This window comes from Malaclemys terrapin, chromosome 7 (assembly GCF_027887155.1).
Source record: "Malaclemys terrapin pileata isolate rMalTer1 chromosome 7, rMalTer1.hap1, whole genome shotgun sequence".
NCBI lineage: Eukaryota > Metazoa > Chordata > Testudines > Emydidae > Malaclemys > Malaclemys terrapin.
Window position 1 is genome coordinate 83,569,402 of NC_071511.1, and position 19,156 is coordinate 83,588,557.

The window sequence follows — 19,156 nt, forward strand, 5'->3', positions numbered from 1 at the left end:
CGAGCTTGCGGAGAGCACTCCGTTCTCCCCAACGGGCAGGATCTTTTTCTCAGCCTGACTGAAGTACCCTCCCAACCCCCAGACAATGAGGCCATGGAAGGGATCTCCGGTGAGTGTACCTTTGTAAATATAAAACATAGTTTAAAAGCAAGCGTTTTTTAATGATTAATTTGCCCTGAGGACTTGGGATGCATTCGCGGCCAGTACAGCTACTGGAAAAGTCTGTTAACATGTCTGGGGATGGAGCGGAAATCCTCCAGGAACATCTCCATGAAGCTCTCCTGGAGGTACTCCAAAAGCCTTTCCAGAAGGTTTCTGGGCAGTGCAGCCTTATTCCGTCGTCCATAGTAGGACACTTGACCATGCCATGTAAGTAGCAAGTAATCTGGTATCATTGCATGACAAAGCCTGGCAGCATATGGTCCCGGTGTTTGCTGGCATTCAAGTAACATCCATTCTTTATCTCGCTGTGTGACGAGGCTTTCTTCTGGCAACTAGCAGAAGTTGCTAGATCGCAGGCCCTGGTTCTCATGGGGGACTTCAATCACCCTGATATCTGCTGGGAGAGCAATACAGCGGTGCACAGACAATCCAGGAAATTTTTGGAAAGTGTAGGGGACAATTTCCTGGTGCAAGTGCTGGAGGAACCAACTAGGGGCAGAGCTTTTCTTGACCTGCTACTCACAAACAGGGAAGAATTAGTAGGGGAAGCAAAAGTGGATGGGAACCTGGGAGGCAGTGACCATGAGATGGTCGAGTTCAGGATCCTGACACAAGGAAGAAAGGAGAGCAGCAGAATACGGACCCTGGACTTCAGAAAAGCAGACTTTGACTCCCTCAGGGAACAGATGGGCAGGATCCCCTGGGAGAATAACATGAAGGGCAAAGGGGTCCAGGAGAGCTGGCTGTATTTTAAAGAATCCTTATTGAGGTTGCAGGAACAAACCATCCCGATGTGTAGAAAGAATAGTAAATATGGCAGGCGACCAGCTTGGCTAAACAGTGGAATCCTTGCTGATCTTAAATGCAAAAAAGAAGCTTACAAGAAGTGGAAGATTGAACAAATGACCAGGGAGGAGTATAAAAATATTGCTCAGGCATGCAGGAGTGAAATCAGGAAGGCCAAATCACACTTGGAGTTGCAGTTAGCAAGAGATGTTAAGAGTAACAAGAAAGGTTTCTTCAGGTATGTTAGCAAGAAGAAGAAAGTCAAGGAAAGTGTGGGCCCCTTACTGAATGAGGGAGGCAACCTAGTGACCGAGGATGTGGAAAAAGCTAATGTACTCAATGATTTTTTTGCCTCTGTCTTCACGCACAAGGTCAGCTCCCAGATTGCTGCACTGGGCAGTACAGCATGGGGAGAAGGTGACCAGCCCTCTGTGGAGAAAGAAGTGGTTCGGGACTATTTAGAAAAACTGGACATGCACAAGTCCATGGGGCCGGATGCGCTGCATCCGAGGGTGCTAAAGGAGTTGGCGGGTGAGATTGCAGAGCCATTAGCCATTATTTTTGAAAACTCATGGCGATCGGGGGAGGTCCCAGATGACTGGAAAAAGGCTAATGTAGTGCCCATCTTTAAAAAAGGGAAGAAGGAGGATCCGGGGAACTACAGGCCAGTCAGCCTCACCTCAGTCCCTGGAAAAATCATGGAGCAGGTCCTCAAGGAATCAATTATGAAACATTTAGAGGAGAGGAAAGTGATCAGGAACAGTCAGCATGGATTCACGAAGGGAAAGTCATGCCTGACTAACCTAATTGCCTTCTATGATGAGATAACTGGCTCTGTGGATGAGGGGAAAGCAGTGGATGTGTTATTCCTTGACTTTAGCAAAGCTTTTGATACGGTCTCCCACAGTATTCTTGCTGCCAAGTTAAAGAAGTATGGGCTGGATGAATGGACTGTAAGGTGGATAGAAAGCTGGCTAGATCGTCGGGCTCAACGGGTAGTGATCAATGGCTCCATGTCTAGTTGGCAGCCGGTTTCAAGCGGAGTGCCCCAAGGGTCGGTCCTGGGGCCGGTTTTGTTTAATATCTTTATTAATGATCTGGAGGATGGTGTGGACTGCACTCTCAGCAAGTTTGCAGATGACACTAAACTAGGAGGCGTGGTAGATACACTAGAGGGTAGGGATCGGATACAGAGGGACCCAGACAAATTAGAGGATTGGGCCAAAAAAAAACTGATGCGGTTCAACAAGGACAAGTGCAGAGTCCTGCACTTAGGACGGAAGAATCCCATGCACTGCTACAGACTAGGGACCGAATAGCTAGGTAGCAGTTCTGCAGAAAAGGACCTAGGGGTCACAGTGGACGAGAAGCTGGATATGAGTCAACAGTGTGCTCTTGTTGCCAAGAAGGCTAACGGCATTTTGGGCTGTATAAGTAGGGGCATTGCCAGCAGATCGAGGAACGTGATCATTCCCCTTTATTCGATATTGGTGAGGCCTCATCTGGAATACTGTGTCCAGTTTTGGGCCCTACACTACAAGAAAGATGTGGAAAAATTGGAAAGAGTCCAGCGGAGGGCAACAAAAATGATTAGGGATCTGGAGCACATGACTTATGAGGAGAGGCTGAGGGAACTGGGATTGTTTAGTCTCCAGAAGAGAAGAATGAGGGGGGATTTGATAGCAGCCTTCAACTACCTGAAGCGGGGTTCCAAAGAGGATGGAGCTCGGCTGTTCTCAGTGGTGGCAGATGACAGAACAAGGAGCAATGGTCTCAAGTTGCAGTGGGGGAGGTCCAGGTTGGATATCAGGAAAAACTATTTCACTAGGAGGGTGGTGAAACACTGGAATGCGTTACCTAGGGAGGTGGTGGAGACTCCTTCCTTGGAGGTTTTTAAGGCCCGGCTTGACAAAGCCCTGGCTGGGATGATTTAGCTGGGAATTGGTCCTGCTTTGAGCAGGGGGTTGGACTAGATGACTTCTTGAGGTCCCTTCCAACTCTGATATTCTATGATTCTATGTTATCCTCAGGAGCGTGATATCGTTCATGGTAACCTGGTGGAAATATGGGAATTTAATTAAGGGGACAGAGGTGGCCGTTCCTACTGGGCTGTTTGCCTATGGATGAAAAGAAATCCTTCCCTGCAGTTAGCCAAGCGCGGGGGGGGGGGGGGGGGGGGAATCATTGGCACTGACCTTTTCGCGTTTGGCTAGCAGGGATCTTCCCTGATACCAGCCACGCAGTGAGGGGAGGGGTAAAGTGATTATCCCAGAGACTTGGAGGGGGGGGGTTAGTTTGGTTTCTGCAGGGATCTTCCCTGATACCAGCCACGTGATGGGGGAAGGGATAAAGCGATCATCCCAGAGAATTGGATGTGGGGGGTTAGTTTGGTTTCTGCTGCTGCACATTAACAGGAAAACTGCAGCACTCAACAGGCTTTGCTTGGTATGTGGGAAAGGAGGACGCTGCTTTTCTGAAGGTTACAGAAGCCGAAAGACAATGGCTTACCATGGCTGCATGCAAGTTGAATTCTGGTGCCCGGACCTGTGTCTGTGCTCTCTAACACCAAAGCCGCAGGCACTCAATATTGAGATGCAAAATGCGACCTTGTACCGAAATCACATATGCTATGTAATGTGAATAGTGTTGTTCACCGTGAAAGAGTATAAGCATTGTTCTGTAAAATGTATCTTTTTAAATACTTCTCTACCTTTTTTTCCCTCCCACCCCCAGCTGCAAATTTTTCAAGCCTCCCTCCTCCGTCCCGAAGGTTATCTAAGATAAGGCGGCGAAAAAAAAGGACACGAGACAAAATGTTCTCTGAAATCATGGAATCCATCCGCAATGAAAGAGCTCATCTGAATGAGTGGAAGGACACGGTATCAAAGTACAGGAAAGATGCCAGTGAACGTGAGGCCATGAGGGACGCTCAAGATGAGAGGTGGCAGGCTGCAACGCTGGGGCTGCTGCGTGATCAAACAGACATGCTCCGGCGTCTGGTGGAGCTTCAGGAACGGCAGCAGGATCACAGAGTGCCCCTATAGCCGCTGTATAACCTCCCTCCCCCATCACCACGTTCCATAGCCTCCTCAGCCAGACCTGTAAGAAGGCGGGGGGTTCGGGGGGGAGGCTCCGTGCACCCTCCCACTCCACCCCAGTGGACAGCCCAACCAAAAGGCTGTCATTACTTTGAACTTTTTTAGAGGCCTTTTCCTTCCCTCCTATCCTCCTCCCAAACCCCACCCAGGCTACCTTGTCAGTTCTCTCCCTATGTTTATAATCAATTAAGAAAGAATACATGATTTTTAAATGATAGTGACTTTATTTCCTTTGAAAGCAAGCTGTGATCGAAGGAGGGAGGGTGGTTTGCTTACAGGGAATGAATCAATCAAGGGGGCAGGTTTTCAACAAAGAGAACTTTCACACCATAGCCTGGCCAGTCATGAAACTGGTTTTCAAAGCTTCTCTGATGCACAGTGCTTCCTGGTGTGCTCTTCTAATCGCCCTGGTGTCTGGCTGTGCATAATCAGCAGCCAGGCGATTTGCCTCAGCCTCCCACCCCGCCATAAAGGTCTCCCCCTTACTCTCACAGAGATTGTGGAGCACACAGCAAGCAGCAATAACAATGGGAATATTGGTTTGGCTGAGGTCTGAGCGAGTCAGTAACATGCGCCAGTGACCCTTTAAACACCCAAATGCACATTCTACCTCCATTCTGCACTTGCTCAGCCTGTAGTTGAACAGGTCCTGACTACTGTCCAGGCTGCCTGTGTACAGCTTCATGAGCCATGGCATTAAGGGGTAGACTGGGTCCCCAAGGATAACTATAGGCATTTCAACTTCCCCAAAGGTTATTTTCTGGTCTGGGAAGTAAATCCCTTGCTGCAGCCATTTAAACAGAGTAGTGTTCCTGAAGACGCGAGCGTCATGAACCCTTCCCGGCCATCCCACGTTGATGTTGGTGAAACGTCCCTTGTGATCCACCAGTGCTTGCAGCACCATTGAAAAGTACCCCTTGTGGTTTATGTACTGGCTACCCTGGTGTGCCAGTGCCAAGATAGGGATATGAGTTCCATCTATCGCCCCACCGCAGTTAGGGAATCCCATTGCAGCAAAGCCATCCACTATGACCTGCACATTTCCCAGCATCAATACCTTTGGTAGCATCAGCTCAGTGACTGCTTTGGCTACTTGCATCACAGCAGCCCCCACAGTAGATTTGCCCACTCCAAATTGATTCCCGACTGACCAGTAGCTGTCTGGCGTTGCAAGCTTCCACAGGGTTATCACCACTCGCTTCTCAACTGTGAGGGCTGCTCTCATCTTGGTATTCTGGCGCTTCAGGGCAGTGGAAAGCAAGTCCAAAGTTCCATGAAAGTGCCCTTACGCATGCGAAAGTTTCGCAGCCACTGGGAATCGTCCCACACCTGCACGACTATGCGGTCCCACCAGTCTGTGCTTGTTTCCCGGGCCCAGAATCGGCGTTCCATGGCTATAACCTGCCCCATTAACAGCATGATCTCCAAAGCGCCGGGGCCCGCAGTTTGATAGAATTCCATGTCCATGTCCTCATCACTCTCGTCGCTGCGCTGCCGTAGCCTACTCCTCGTCGCCTGGTTTTGCAGGTTCTGGTTCAGCATAAACTGCACGATAACGCGTGAGGTGTTTACAATATTCATGACTGCTGTCTTGAGCTGAGCGGGCTCCATGCTTGCCGTGGTATGGCATCTGCACTGTTCACCCAGGAAAAAAGGCGCGAAACGGTTGTCTGCCATTGCTTTCCCGGAGGGAGGGGGAGGATGTACCCAGAACCACCCGTGACAATGTTTTTGGCCCCATCAGGCATTGGGATCTCAACCCAGAATTCCAATGGGCGGAGGAGACTGCGGGAACTATGGGATAGCTACCCACAGTGCAATGCTCCGGAAGTCAATGCTAGCCTCGGTACATGGACGCACACCGCCGAATTAATGTGCTTAGTGAGGCCGCATACACTCGACTTTATAAAATTGGTTACCAAAAATCGAATTCTGTAAATTTGGAGTAATCCCGTAGTGTAGACATACCCTTCATTTCCTTCCTATATGTCATTTCTGAGCTGTGCTCCTGCAGCAGTGCAGGCCAAGAAAGTTGTGGAAGCAAAAGTGGATTTAAGCCACATTTGTATCTTTTGAATTCTTGGCCTACCCAGGAACTTATTTTAACTTATGGTGGCTTTGAATGGCCCTCTGTGGATGCTCTCATGACCCAGAATATCCAGACACCCCCCTGCCTGCCCAACATGCTTCTGCTGATCATAGTCATTCCATCAGCACAGCCGTATGCCAGGGACTGTATAAAGCAAGCTGCATAGGCCTGTTCCACTAATCCTATGCCATCCTTGGAATCAGAGTTATTCTCCCGAAGCCCCCTCAACAACTGTGTGGTCCCTCTGTATGAGGTGAATGACCATAAAGGAGCCACAGTGGAGTCCAAAACGGGGACCACTGCATTTCTCCCCACTTCCTCCTCATAGTGTCTTCCATTTAATTCAATCATCAGTTAATTAAATCCACCATTTAATTTGAGCAAACCTTGGAAATTAAATCCTTTGTATTAAAAATAATATAAACTACACACTTTATTTATTTTGAGTAATTGTGGTCACCTTCAGCAGGTAGTACTAGACAATTCCACCACTCAAAGTAAGTTGCTTTAAAGTAAATTGCCATGTAATTAACAAAGGCCAACAGTCCGAATAAAACAAGAGTCCAGGCCCAGGGAAAACCCATAAATGATTTCTAAAACAAAACATTGCAGCATTCAGACACTGTTATTAATGTTTTAAGGACACAATGCAAGCTGGGATGTGCACTCTGAAGATCAAATGGATAAAATCAACCATTTAATTTTAATCAAGTTGACTGGAATGCAATGTATTCATTTCAAGAGGAAGCAGGGTGACGAGGTAGCAAGTGTGAAAGATCAGGACATGGCAAGGGGGCAATAGATAGCCCTTGTAAGACAAACCCCTAATATCGGGACTGTCCTGATAATATTGGGACATCTCGTCACCCTAAGAGGAAGACACGGTAAGATACAGATTTGTTGTACTCCTTGTTGCACACTTCTGGGTTTTTCCTATTTTCCTTCTGTATTCTTTCCATTTGTTTCAATTCCTAAAACTCTGTTCAAATATATTTTTCCAATATTTGCTTTACCAAGGTTTAACACATCTATGGTCCCCTTTCTGAGGGCTCACTCATGCTTGTTCTAATTTCAATCCTAATCAAGGCCTCAGTTATATAAAGTGCTGAGGTCATTCAGCACCTTGATGACTGGGCACTAGGTTATGAGCACTGTTTCCAAAATGGCTATCCACTTTTACAGTTAACAAGACTTCTTCACTATTTAACACAAGACACAGATTGTAAACAATTTGTTTTGGGGCTGTGCACATGAGAAAGAGAAGCCAGGCAGAATTTGGGCTGGAAAGAGTGCTTACTGATTTTAGCCTAAAGATCAGTTTCCATTTTTTGCTGACCAAAAATCTGTAATGTATTAAACCATTCTTGGTGGGTAATTAGCATCGCCAAGTCAACAACATACTTCATGAAAAATAAAGTTTGTTGTTCAGAAAATAAGTGCTCTTATTCTTGCCCTTCTCAGCAGCCTGGTTTGTTTCACATATGGTTGCATGTTTAATTAGTGATCTTTCTGTAAGTGTCTGCAATTAGCACAGTGATGATTAATAAAATAACCCCTTTAAAGCTCCATTTAGCCAGCAGAACTGCACAATCAGGTATAATTAATTCATCATTAATAAATCATGGCTGATTAACTAATCTGTTGATTACAAACACATTACTGCACAGCGTCCCACCTGAGCTCTGGTGATTTTTCTATACTAAACAGAAATGGAGACTAAGAAGAAATAAACTACAAAAAATCTGCATTAAACAGCAAGTATATTGGTTTGGTCAGGAAGATTTAGATAGGAGACATATTAAAAAGTTACTGGGCTTTGTTGATTATTAGTCCCCTTGGGGAAGAAAACCATACTATCTATTTGTTAAATCTGGACAGGTGAACAATAACTGCTTCTTTAATGCAGCTACATTCTTATGGAGTTTTTCTACAGTATTTCATAGTTAGATTATGAGTCACATCCACTCCTGAGTAAGCCTGCCTAGAGTGGGGAGCATAACAGAAAAAGCAACATATAACTACTGCTTCACCACCGGGCCTTGAGTCAGCAGTGCACCCCAAAAGTGGACAAGTCTATTCCAGGAATGAGCAGGGGCAGCCTGGCTGTGAAACATGCTCTTTCAGCATCCCGGGGGCTACTTCTATTGCCCTCTACTGGGTTGGGGTTCCAGTAACGAGAACCCCAAATGTTCAGGCCCCAAAGAGTCATGAGATTGGCTTAAGAACGATGAGATTTATTTTTTTAATTGGAGGTTCTTTATGTTTGTCTTCTGGCTTTTGAGCCTTTAGGGCACATGCTGTTCACATTTTCAAGATTTTCTCTGCAAGCATGTGGACCAGAAACTTACTTTTTTTAACCATAAAATGAGATTCTCTCATAATCACTTGTCTCCAGCAGCACTAGAGCTTTAAGTAAAACATCAGATATTGAGAGTCTTGTGATAAAATCACAAGTGGAGTTTACCCTCCAACGTAGCTAATCCCACATACAAAAGGGGTGCAAATTGCTCCGATATGACCACACATTCAGTAAAAATAGTTATAGTGTAGACAATAGTGTTTCTCCAGGTATCAGCCAGATTTATCCAAACATATCATTTTGCTAATCACTTTTCTAAGTCTTCCTGCTAAAACTTTACTCAAAATTTTCAAATCAAGACTTAACATTATGGGCCTCTACAATACATTTTTGTAAAGCATAGTTCATAAAAAGAACCAGATTTCAGATGCTAATAAGTTATTTAATGTAGGTTACAGGTATCATTTGTAGGTTACAGGTGTGGAACAGAAAAGGGATAAAACAAGAACAACTGTCACAGTTGAGAGAAAATGACTGAGCAAGGGGAGAAGAATTTGCTTAATTTATTAGAGAGAGAGTTTTAAAAGACATCCAAGGCTTTTAAGATGGGATTTGAAAAAAAAAAAAATACAGAGGGCATAAGCTGGGAGCAGGAACACAAAAAGGCTGTTCCTGGACAGTGCAAGAGAATGATCTACACCTGTGAAGAGGCAAGGAATGAGTGTGACAGGTTCGGTCACAGAGACCCCCTTGAGACTGTCACCTGATGTGCTGAGACTACCTCTGAGCCTGTTTTCTCTGCCAGTTTGGGCCTTCAGAACCCTGCCTTGTTGAACCAGACACGCAAGCCTGCTGCAACACAGACTCAGGATGAACTGCTGAGAAATAGGGCAAATACACCCCAAGACTGGTGGCTAAGCCCCCATAGGATATGAACCATGCCCCCAAAGCTGCAGACTTAACTGAAAACAGCTTAAGAAGTGCTCCTGTCTCCAGCACCCAGACACCCAGCTCCCAGTGGGATCCAAACTCCAAATAAATCCGTTTTACTCTGTATAAAGCTTATACAGGGTAAACTCATAAACTGTCTGCCCTCTATAACACTGATAGAGAGAGATGCACAGCTGTTTGCTCCCCCAGGTATTAATTACTTACTCTGGGTTAATAAGCAAAAGTGATTTTATTAAGCATAAAAAGTAGGATTTAAGTGGTTCCAACTAATAACAGACAGAACAAAATAAGTTACCAAGCAAAATAAAACAAAACATGCAAGTCTAAGCCTAATACTGAATACAGGTAAATCTCACCCTCAGAGATGTTCCAGTAAGCTTCTTTCACAGACTAGACTCTTTCCTAATCTGGCCCAGTCCTTTTCAGACCAACGTTGTGGTTTATTCCTTGGGTCCAGCAATCACTCACCCCCCCATAGTTACTGTCCTTTGATCCAGCTTCTTTTGGGCATCTCTTTGGGGTGGAGAGGCCATCTTTTGAGCCAACTGAAGACAAAATGGAGGGGCTTCCAGGGCCTTTTATATTCTCTCTCTTGTGGGCAGAAACCCCTTTGTTCTTCTGTGCAAAATCACAGCAACAAGATGGAGTTTGTAGCCCTCGGAAAAAATCACATGTCCATGAATGATTCAGCTTTTTGCAGGCCGACGCCATTGTTTACATGTTAGTTTGAACATTCCCATGAAAGCTTGGATGTGGATTGGCATCTCCCAAAGTCCATTGTCAGTTAAGTGTTTCTTGATTGGGCACTTACTCAGAATAGTCCTTTCTCAAGAAGCTGACCAAATGATTCACTGATGCTATTTAGAATCAAACACATTGAGATACAAGTACATAGTCAATATTCATAACTTCAAATACAAAAATGATACACACATACAGACAGCATAATCATAACTAGCAAATTACACCCTTTCCATAGATACCTTATTTGACCTCCTTTGTACAAGATTTGGTGCAACTATAGGGCCTTGGTTGCAACAATGATCTATACTGTCACAGTTCATGTCAATAATGTCACAAAGAGGACAAAGAAATCTGCAATTAGAGAAACATAGGGAATGAACTGCTCAGTTTAGAGAGAGAGATGGTGAGGTGAAGAGAAAAAGTCTACGCAGGATCTTGAAAACAAGAAGGGACAATTTTCCAGGGATTTCTGAAATGGACAGGAGAAAAGTGAGAGTTTCTTAAGATGGTGGTGATGGCGGTGATTTACCATTTAAGATTAAGATATAATTACACACAATTTGAACAAATTGAAGCTTGGAGAGATGGAGCCAATAGTGCCAATTCTCTACAGGATGTCAAATTTGCTATTAACACAATTACTATCTGACCACCCCCATCAACCCTTCCATCATTACATAGTGAAATCTTCACTTCTCCTTGACAGGCATAAGACTAAAAAGCTAAAATGAAAACAAGAGTCCACAAATTAATATCTATATTTCCAATTTTCCATTATTTTAAAAATAAACATAAGTGTTCTTGAAAGGATCTGAAAACTGAAGGCCTCTATCTACAGAACAGGTGCAGCACCAATACAAATATCGCCTCACCAATGTGCCTTACACCTGGAAGGATAGATCAAGTTCCGTGCCAGTTTAGCCCCTTTCTACTGAGACTGACAACAAGACAGCCAGTTAGTACAAATTATGAATAGTGCGTTTTGTGATGTAGCCGGTGAACAACAGAACTGAGACCACTAATTCTGAGGTGTTCAGGCCAAATGACAGATAAAAATAATTCCTGATGTCTTGTCTAAGTAGGCTGCAACTTTATTAAGTAAAATATTTGGGAACTATGCATCTATAACTCACCCAGTGAAGATCTTCTCTCCTTTGTAATCTGGTAGAGGGCTGCCATCAACCTTCCACCCTATTAACCTGGTCCCAGCACCATTACGGAGACCCTGTAACCGTGCATCAGTGGGTCACAACTGAGGATGCCAAATTCAGGATGAACTGCTGAGAAATAGGGCAAATACACCCCAAGACTGGTGGCTAAGCCCCCATAGGATATACCAAACCAGCAACAAAAGTAAACTTCTGTTTCACCACACTGGCTAACAAGAAGTCATAAAAGCCATTTCCTTGGGCATCCCAGTCCTTGTATTACCACCGAAAACACTGGATTTAAAGGTGAGTGGTTCTTTACAACCAGTCTCATCAAATAAACGGTTCTTCTGATCCCAAAGGACCAGCCACACACCCAGGTTAATATATAAAACTTAGATCTTACCCAAAAATCACACAGCTGCCAATCCTTTAGTGTCTAAAATCTGAAGGTTTATTTATAAAAAGAAAGAAAGGTGAGAATTAAAATTGGATAAAGGAATCACACACATAAATTGCGAAGTTCTTGGTTCAGGCTTGTAGCAGTGATGGAATAAACTACTGGCTTAAATCAAGTCTCTGGCTGCTTCCAAATCATTGGAACTACCTCAGTCCATTGGTTAGAAAGCTCCCATTAATATAAGTTTATAGTCCAGAGGCTTGAGAAGGATAGAGGCTGGAGCAGGATAGAGGCAAAATGGAGGAGTTTCCAGGGCCTTTTATAGTTTCTGCCATGTGGAGGGAATCCCATTGTTCTTACTGTGGAAAATTACAGTAACAAGATGGAGTTTGGAGTCACATGGGCAAGTCACATGTCCATGCATTTCGCCTAGTCACAGCAGGAAATTCCACTAAGTGTAGATAGGCGTATCCCATGGTCCATTGTCAGTTAAATATTCTTTTTATGGGCCACTCAATTTGAATAGTCCCTCCAAGATGTGCTGGCTAATTACCTTGTAGGCATTACCCTACAAGCAAACATTTGAAATCCAGATATAGAGCAAATACTTATAAACTTCAAATACAAAAATGATACATGCATACAGATAGTATAATCATAATCAGCAAATCATAACCTTTTCATAGACTCCTCACTTGACAACCTTTGTACAAGATTTGCTGAAAATATATAATAGTGGTTGCAAAAATGATCTGTATGGTCATATTTTAATCAGATAATGTCACAGATCCCACCACCCTCTCCTCGTAGGAAGGGTAAGAAAATGGGGAAGAGGGGTTGTCTCCACATTATACCAGACATTAGGAGCCCCTGCCTTATTCCCTACCTTCTTTAGGAGATGCCTTCTCCTAAGCAACTTCCAATTCTAGTTTATCAGGGAACTGAACTGCCTATTGAATGATTACTCACACTGTGTACCTGCCAAGATGCCACAACATGGATTTTTACAACTTAACCTATTTACTGAGTCCCTAAGCTGCCGATAGGAAGGGGGAAAAAAGCTCTCACAATGGTCAGGTTAATTCCTTCCTGCCTCCAAAAGGACAACTAGTATAATATTTACATCCAAGTCCAAAAACCTTTGACAGACAGCCAAGAGGTGCAAGCGCCAAAGACAAAAGTTGCTGACACTCTCTGCAGAAAGCTCAGATCTAGGCACTCACAGTTCAGATACCACAGCAAACAGTGAGTGCTATATTGGGACATAAGGAAGGAGGTGGTTTCTTTCATATATATAAACACAAAGAATGCAAAGAAACACAGAAGTTCCTGAAAGCAGGGGATGTGGCAATTGGGATATCATGACGGCACTGGGGCATGTTGATACAGTGGAACGCTGATTCTGGGCCCGGCGAACAAGCAAAGACTGGTGGGACCACATAGTGTTGCAGGTATGGGATGATTCCCAGTGGCTGCGAAACTTTCACATGCGTAAGGCCACTTTCATGGAACTTTGTGAGTTGCTTCCCCGGCCCTGAAGTGTAGGAATACCAAGATGAGACCTTCCCTGACAGTTCAGAAGTGAGTGGCGATAGCCCTGTGGAAGCTTGCAACGCCTGACTTGCAACGCTGGAGTGGGCAAATCTACCATGGAGGCTGCTGTGATCCAAGTAGCCAAAGCAATCAATAACCTTCTGCTAACAAAGGTAGTGACTCTAGGAAATGTGCAGGTCATAGGGGATGGCTTTGCTGCAATGGGGTTCCCTAACTGTGGTGGGGCAATAGATGGAACGCCTATCCCTATCTTGGCACTGGACCACCTTGCCAAACGTACATAAACCGCAAGGGATACTTCTCAATGGTGCTGCAAGCACTAGTGGATCACAAGGGCTGTTTCACCGACATCAATGTGGGTTGGTCGGGAAAGGTGCATGACGCTCGCATCTTTTGGAACTCCGGGCTGTTCAAAAAGCTGCAAGAAGGGACTTTCTTCCCAGACCAGAAAATTACCATTGGGGATGTTGAAATGCCAATAGTTATCCTTGGGGACCCAGCCTACCCCTTGCTCCCATGGCTCATGAAGCCGTACACAGGCAGCCTGGACCACAGTAAGGAGCAGTTCAACTATAGGCTGAGTAAGTGCAGAATGGTGGTAGAATGTGCCTTTGGATGTTTAAAAGGGCGCTGGCACTGTTTGCTGAGTATGTTAGACCTCAGCGCAACCAATATGCCCATTGTTATTGCTGCTTGCTGTGTGCTCCATAATATCTCTGCAAGTAAGGGGCAGACGTTTATGGCAGGGTGGTAGGTAGAGGCAAATCGCCTGGTGGCCAGTGTTGAACAGCCAGACACCAGGGCAATTAGAAGAGCACAGCTAGGCGCACTGCACATCAGAGAGGCTTTGAAAAACAGCTTTATGACTGACCAGGCTATGATGTGACAGTTGTGTGTGTTTGTCCTTGATGCAAAACCACCCCCTTTGGTGAATGTACTTCCCTGTAAGCCAATCCCCTCCCCTCTTCTACCACAGCTGGCAAAGGAAATAAAGTCCCTAGTGTTTTGACTCCGTTCATTCATTCTTTATTTATTTAAAAAAAAAAAAAAAATTGAGATCACTGACAATGCTGACTAGTAAAAGGTAGCCCAGGTGGGGTGGGGGAGAAGGGAAGGACAAAGCCACATTGCTTATTGTAGCCACACTACAAATCAAAGCTGTTTGAATGACAGCCTTCTGTTGCTTGGGCCATCCTCTGGAGTGGAGTGGAGTGGAGTGGCTGGGTGCCTGGAGTTCCCCTCCCTTCCCCCCCCAGAGGATATGGAACTTGGTGAGGAGGGCAGGCAGATGGATGCAGTGAGGTTCTGTACTCTAGTTGCCTTTCCTGCAGCTCCACCAGATGCCTCATCATGTCTGTTTGCTCCCTCCTTAGCCTCAGCATCTCCTCCTGCATGTTCTGATCATGCTCACTGTATGCTTTCCTGGCCTCTGCCACCAAATGCCTCCATGCATTCAGCTGTGCACTATCTGCACGGGAGGATTGCATGAGCTCTGAAAATATGTCATCACGAGTGCATTTTTTCCACCTTCTAATCTGCAATAACCTCAGGGACGGAGTTGATAAGGGGAGCATAGAAACATTTGCAGCTGCAGGGGGGGAAAAAGGGAGAGTACATTTAAGATGATACATTTCTGAGAACAAAAGGGAGACTCTTTTACAGTGAATCAAGCAATTCACAGCAGACAGCACATGTATTTTAGGTACAAGATCGCTTTTTGCCTTTTATATTGAGCGCCTGCCAGTATGGTGACACATCACACACAGCTGGGCAACAGAATTCGGTTTCTAGGCAGCCATGGTAAGCCAAAGGGTACGCGGCGTTGGCTTCGTCCGCCTTCATAACATGTGGGTATGCTTTCAAACTGCAGCACACTCCTTTCCCATAGCAACCAATGCCAGCTGGTTTTGCCATTTAAAAAGAGGGCCTGCGGTTGCCATTTAAAAGAAGGGGCTGCGGGTTTCTGGGTGGAAACCCCTCTCCCCCACATGGCTATTCTCCTGGATGATCCCTTTTAGCCAAGCGCAAACAGCTCAGCATGACGGAGATCTAATGTGCCGGGGATCACCAGAGGGGATTACTTTCCCTTACAAAAATTCCCCTATTTCAATCAAGTGACCATGAACGATATCACTCTCCTGAGGCTGACACAGAAAGATAAAGACCGAATGCGACCCAAAACCCAGGACCATTCGCTGCCATGCTTTGTGCTGCAATGATTCCAGACTACTTGCTACTGGCTTGGTTTGGTAAAGTGTCCTACCATGGAGGACGAAATAAGGCAGCCCTCCCCAGAAACCTTCTGCAAAGGCTTTTAGAGTACCTCCAGGAGAGCTTCATGAAGATGTCCCTCGAGGATTTCCACTCTATCCCCAGACATGTTAACAGACTTTTCCAGTAGCTGTACTAGCTGCGAATGCATCCCAATTGTTCAGGGCAAATCAAACATTAAACACAATTGCTTTTAACCCCTGTAGTGTAGTTAGAAATGTGCACTCACCAGAGGTGCCTTCTCTGTCTTCAGGTCCGGGAACAATTCGCCCTGAGAGGGTATTGGCTCCAGGGTGATGAAAAGGTCCTGGCTGACGGGGAAAACAGATTCTCCGCTTGCCTGCTGCGCATTCTCCTCCTCCTCCTCAACGAAATCCTCATCCGTGCTGCGTGAGGCTCCCCCCTTGCAGGTATCCACGGACAGTGGTGGGGTAGCGGTAGGCTCCTCCCCTAGAATGGCATGCAGCTGATCATAGAAGCGGCATGTCTGGGGCTCTAACCCGGAGTGATCGTTTGCCTCCTTTGTTTTTTGGTAGGCTTGCCTGAGCTCCTTAATTTTCACGCAGCACTGCTGTGTGTCCCTGGTGTAGCCTCTATCCATCACGCCCTGTGTGATTTTGGCATATATATCAGCATTTCTTCTGCTGCATCGGAGTTCTGCCTGCACAGATTCTTCTCCCCATACAGCAATCAGATACAGTGTCTCCCGTTCACTCGATACTGGAGCTCGTTTGAGATTCTGGGACTGCATAGTCACCTGTTCTGCTGAGCTCGCCACACTGACCAAACAGGAAATGAAATTCAAAAGTTCCCGAAGCTTTTCCTGTGTTCCTGGCTAGTGCATCAGAATTGCAAGTGCTGTCCAGAGTGGTCACATTGGAGCACTCTGGGATAGCTCCCGGAGGCCAATACCATCGAATTGCACAGCGCTGCGTCTGCACTACCCCAAATTCGACCCAGGAAGGTAAATTTTAGCGCTACTCCCCTCGTCAGGGAGGAGTACAGCAGTTGATTTTAAGAGCCCTTTAGGTCAGCGGAACGGGGTTGGTTGTGTAGCCGCACTGCTTATAAAATCGACCTAATGCGGCTAAATTCAACCTAACCTCATAGTGTAGACCAGGCCTCAGGCAAAATTCACATTGAACTCATATGTTGCTGAAGTTAAAGGGTATACCAGGTATCAGTCAATGGGGCCCCAACCTGTGTAGGGATTTCCTCTTGGCTTAAGAGGGGAACTAACTCAGGAGATACTCTGTCCCTTCAGTAGCTGCCCCAGCCCAGTTTCGCATGTTTGGCTCCCTTCACTAATGAGGGTAATGGGGGAGGGAGGTTGCAGGTTATGGGTATCCAAATATGGACTTCAAGATCTGGTCCTATTTATAACAGACAGACAATAATTTAAGGGGTAGTTGTAGCCGTCTCAGTCCCAGGATATTAGAGAGACGGTGGTGCTTTTATTGGACTAACTTCTGTTGATGAGAGAGACAAGCTTTCGAACTACACAGAGCTCTTCTTCAGATCTACAAAAGGTACTCTCAGCAGCACAGCTAATGCAAGGTGGAACGCATCGTTTAGCATAAGAAATTAGCACATATTCTAAGGAACCATTCAAGGCAGAGTGGCCCGTTAACATCTCTTCAGTCATAGGACAAAATGAGGGTTAGTCAGGGTTACAGGTTGTTGTAATAAGCCATAAATCCAGTGTCTCTGCTCAGTCCATGATTTTTAGTGTCCAGCAGAGTTACAAATTTAAGCTTTCCTGCTTGTCTTTTAAAAGCGAAAAGTGTTTTCACAAAGCCGTCATTCTGTCTGACCTATTAGTCCTCGTCCTAAAGGAAATCTGCACAACACTTTTTGAGACCTGAAGAAGAACTGTGTAGCTTGAAAGCTTGTCCCTCTCACCATCAGAAGCTGGTCCACTAAAAGATGTTTTCTCACCCACCTTGTCTCTAGTAATTTTATGAAGCAATTGAGACAGTCCCTTAATGTTCCAGTAGCTTAACTGTATTTTTTGTGGAATATATTTTAAAAATTCCTCTCATAGCTTTTTAATATCAGAAACATTTGACAAATTATGCAAAACTTAGTCACAGTATCAAATAATTTATAAATATACATTATTTTTTATATGGAATAACAGCCCAGGGTAGCATCACCACAGATAGGGACCTCATTAGTTGGCGTGAACCACCCTAATCCAAAGCAGGAACCTGAAAAAGAACAAAATGTATTAATTATATGAAAAGATCATAAAACCCTCCTCTTTCTCTGTTAATATCTAAATATTTTACAGAAGCAATTAACTTGAATAAGACCAGACAAGCCTTAAGCAATCAGACTGAGTCACGCACAGATTTTTAGACATCCACTTTGTATTGCTTTTTCAAACATCTGTTGCTTGTCAGCCTCTCTAAAATCATATCAGTGGTTTTCCTTAATGAATGAGGAGTACTTTAGAAATATTCTTACATTCCCGGTTGATTTCCAGTACCTCTGTAGAGTCTCCAGACCATAGGATTTAAGACTAGATTTTCATGTGAGTTCATTTAAAGCAAATAAGGACCAAACAGACACTATTAAAAGATTGCAGAATGAGGGACAGATGGTCTGAGAGGCCAAGACTTGAAAAGACAGGCTAATATGTCACTGAGAAAAATTAGTACATAAAAGTCATCCAGGTCTTTTATTTCATAAAAGCAAAAAAACAAACAAACCTAGTTAAGTGAGACTGATGATGGATGATCTCAGGAAGCAAACTAAAGCAGAGCAAAACTGGAACCCAGCTACAAGTCATCCCTGCTGTGGTAATATTTTGTTCCTGCAGATGGAACTGTGTGGTTGAGTGCAGTATGAGATAGAGTCTAGCTATGACAGGACTGTAGACAGACAAGCAGGTCACTATGCATGAAGCCTGTTTGGTTGGTGCCCTGAGTAGAAAATACCACCACAGGGCTCATATTGGGGAAGACAGTTACACTATGTCCCTTCCTCCCCCAAACAGCAATACTGTGTCCCCACAAACAGTGGTAATATCTTCTCCCAAGTACTGTTCTGCTCTTCTTAACTGCCAGCAAAGAGAAGTGGGATGTAGCATGCCACTCCATATGTGAGCACAGAAGGGTCCCAAAATACTACAGCCTATAGTAATGTTACTATAATTTTTTTTTTGGGGGGGGGGGGGGGGGGGCTTATTGCTACAGAATACTGTACTATTATTTTATCAGTGCTCTACGAATGGGATTGACTACAACTGCTCCTCCTCCAAAAAACACATCCTGTTGGCCAAGAACCCTCATGGGTGCGCTCCATGTTTCCGGAGGCAGACATAGTTTACATAAAGTTCAGGTCTGTGGTATACTACTGACCCTCCCCGCAACACACCCCGTGTACTGTCTTGTTCTCAGCTGCAACCCCAGTGCCTGTAAACCATCTTAAAGGCCTACCACCATTCTTCAGACCATTTAATTGTGATCCACTCTTGGTAATGTCATCAGAGTCACCAACTGAAGATCTGACCCACTGTCTATTAAAGTAAATTTAATATTAACTTGTATTTATCATATATTTAAAGGATATGCAAAACCTAAATATATAGGGCTTCTGATTTTTGGTTTTAACTGATGAACACAGATTTAAAAAACTTGATACAAAACA

General features: G+C 44.8%; 1 protein-coding gene across 2 annotated transcripts in view; it reads right to left on the reverse strand.

The window, feature by feature from the left end:
• LOC128840792 (uncharacterized) overlaps window positions 1-19,156 on the reverse strand; it is a 78,600-nt gene that overhangs the window by 52,974 nt on the left and 6,470 nt on the right. The window contains exons 3-4 of one of the 2 annotated variants that reach the window (XR_008445709.1): window positions 15,732-17,712; window positions 14,440-14,819 (exon numbers count right to left, since the gene is read on the reverse strand). Coding sequence is in view for 1 of the 2 variants with exons in the window: in XM_054035219.1 (XP_053891194.1) it covers window positions 15,732-16,253 (522 nt within the window). In the remaining variant the exon portion in view is untranslated. Of the gene's footprint in view, window positions 1-14,439; window positions 14,820-15,731; window positions 17,713-19,156 lie in introns of those variants that run through there. The other variant, XM_054035219.1, reaches the window with a different exon arrangement.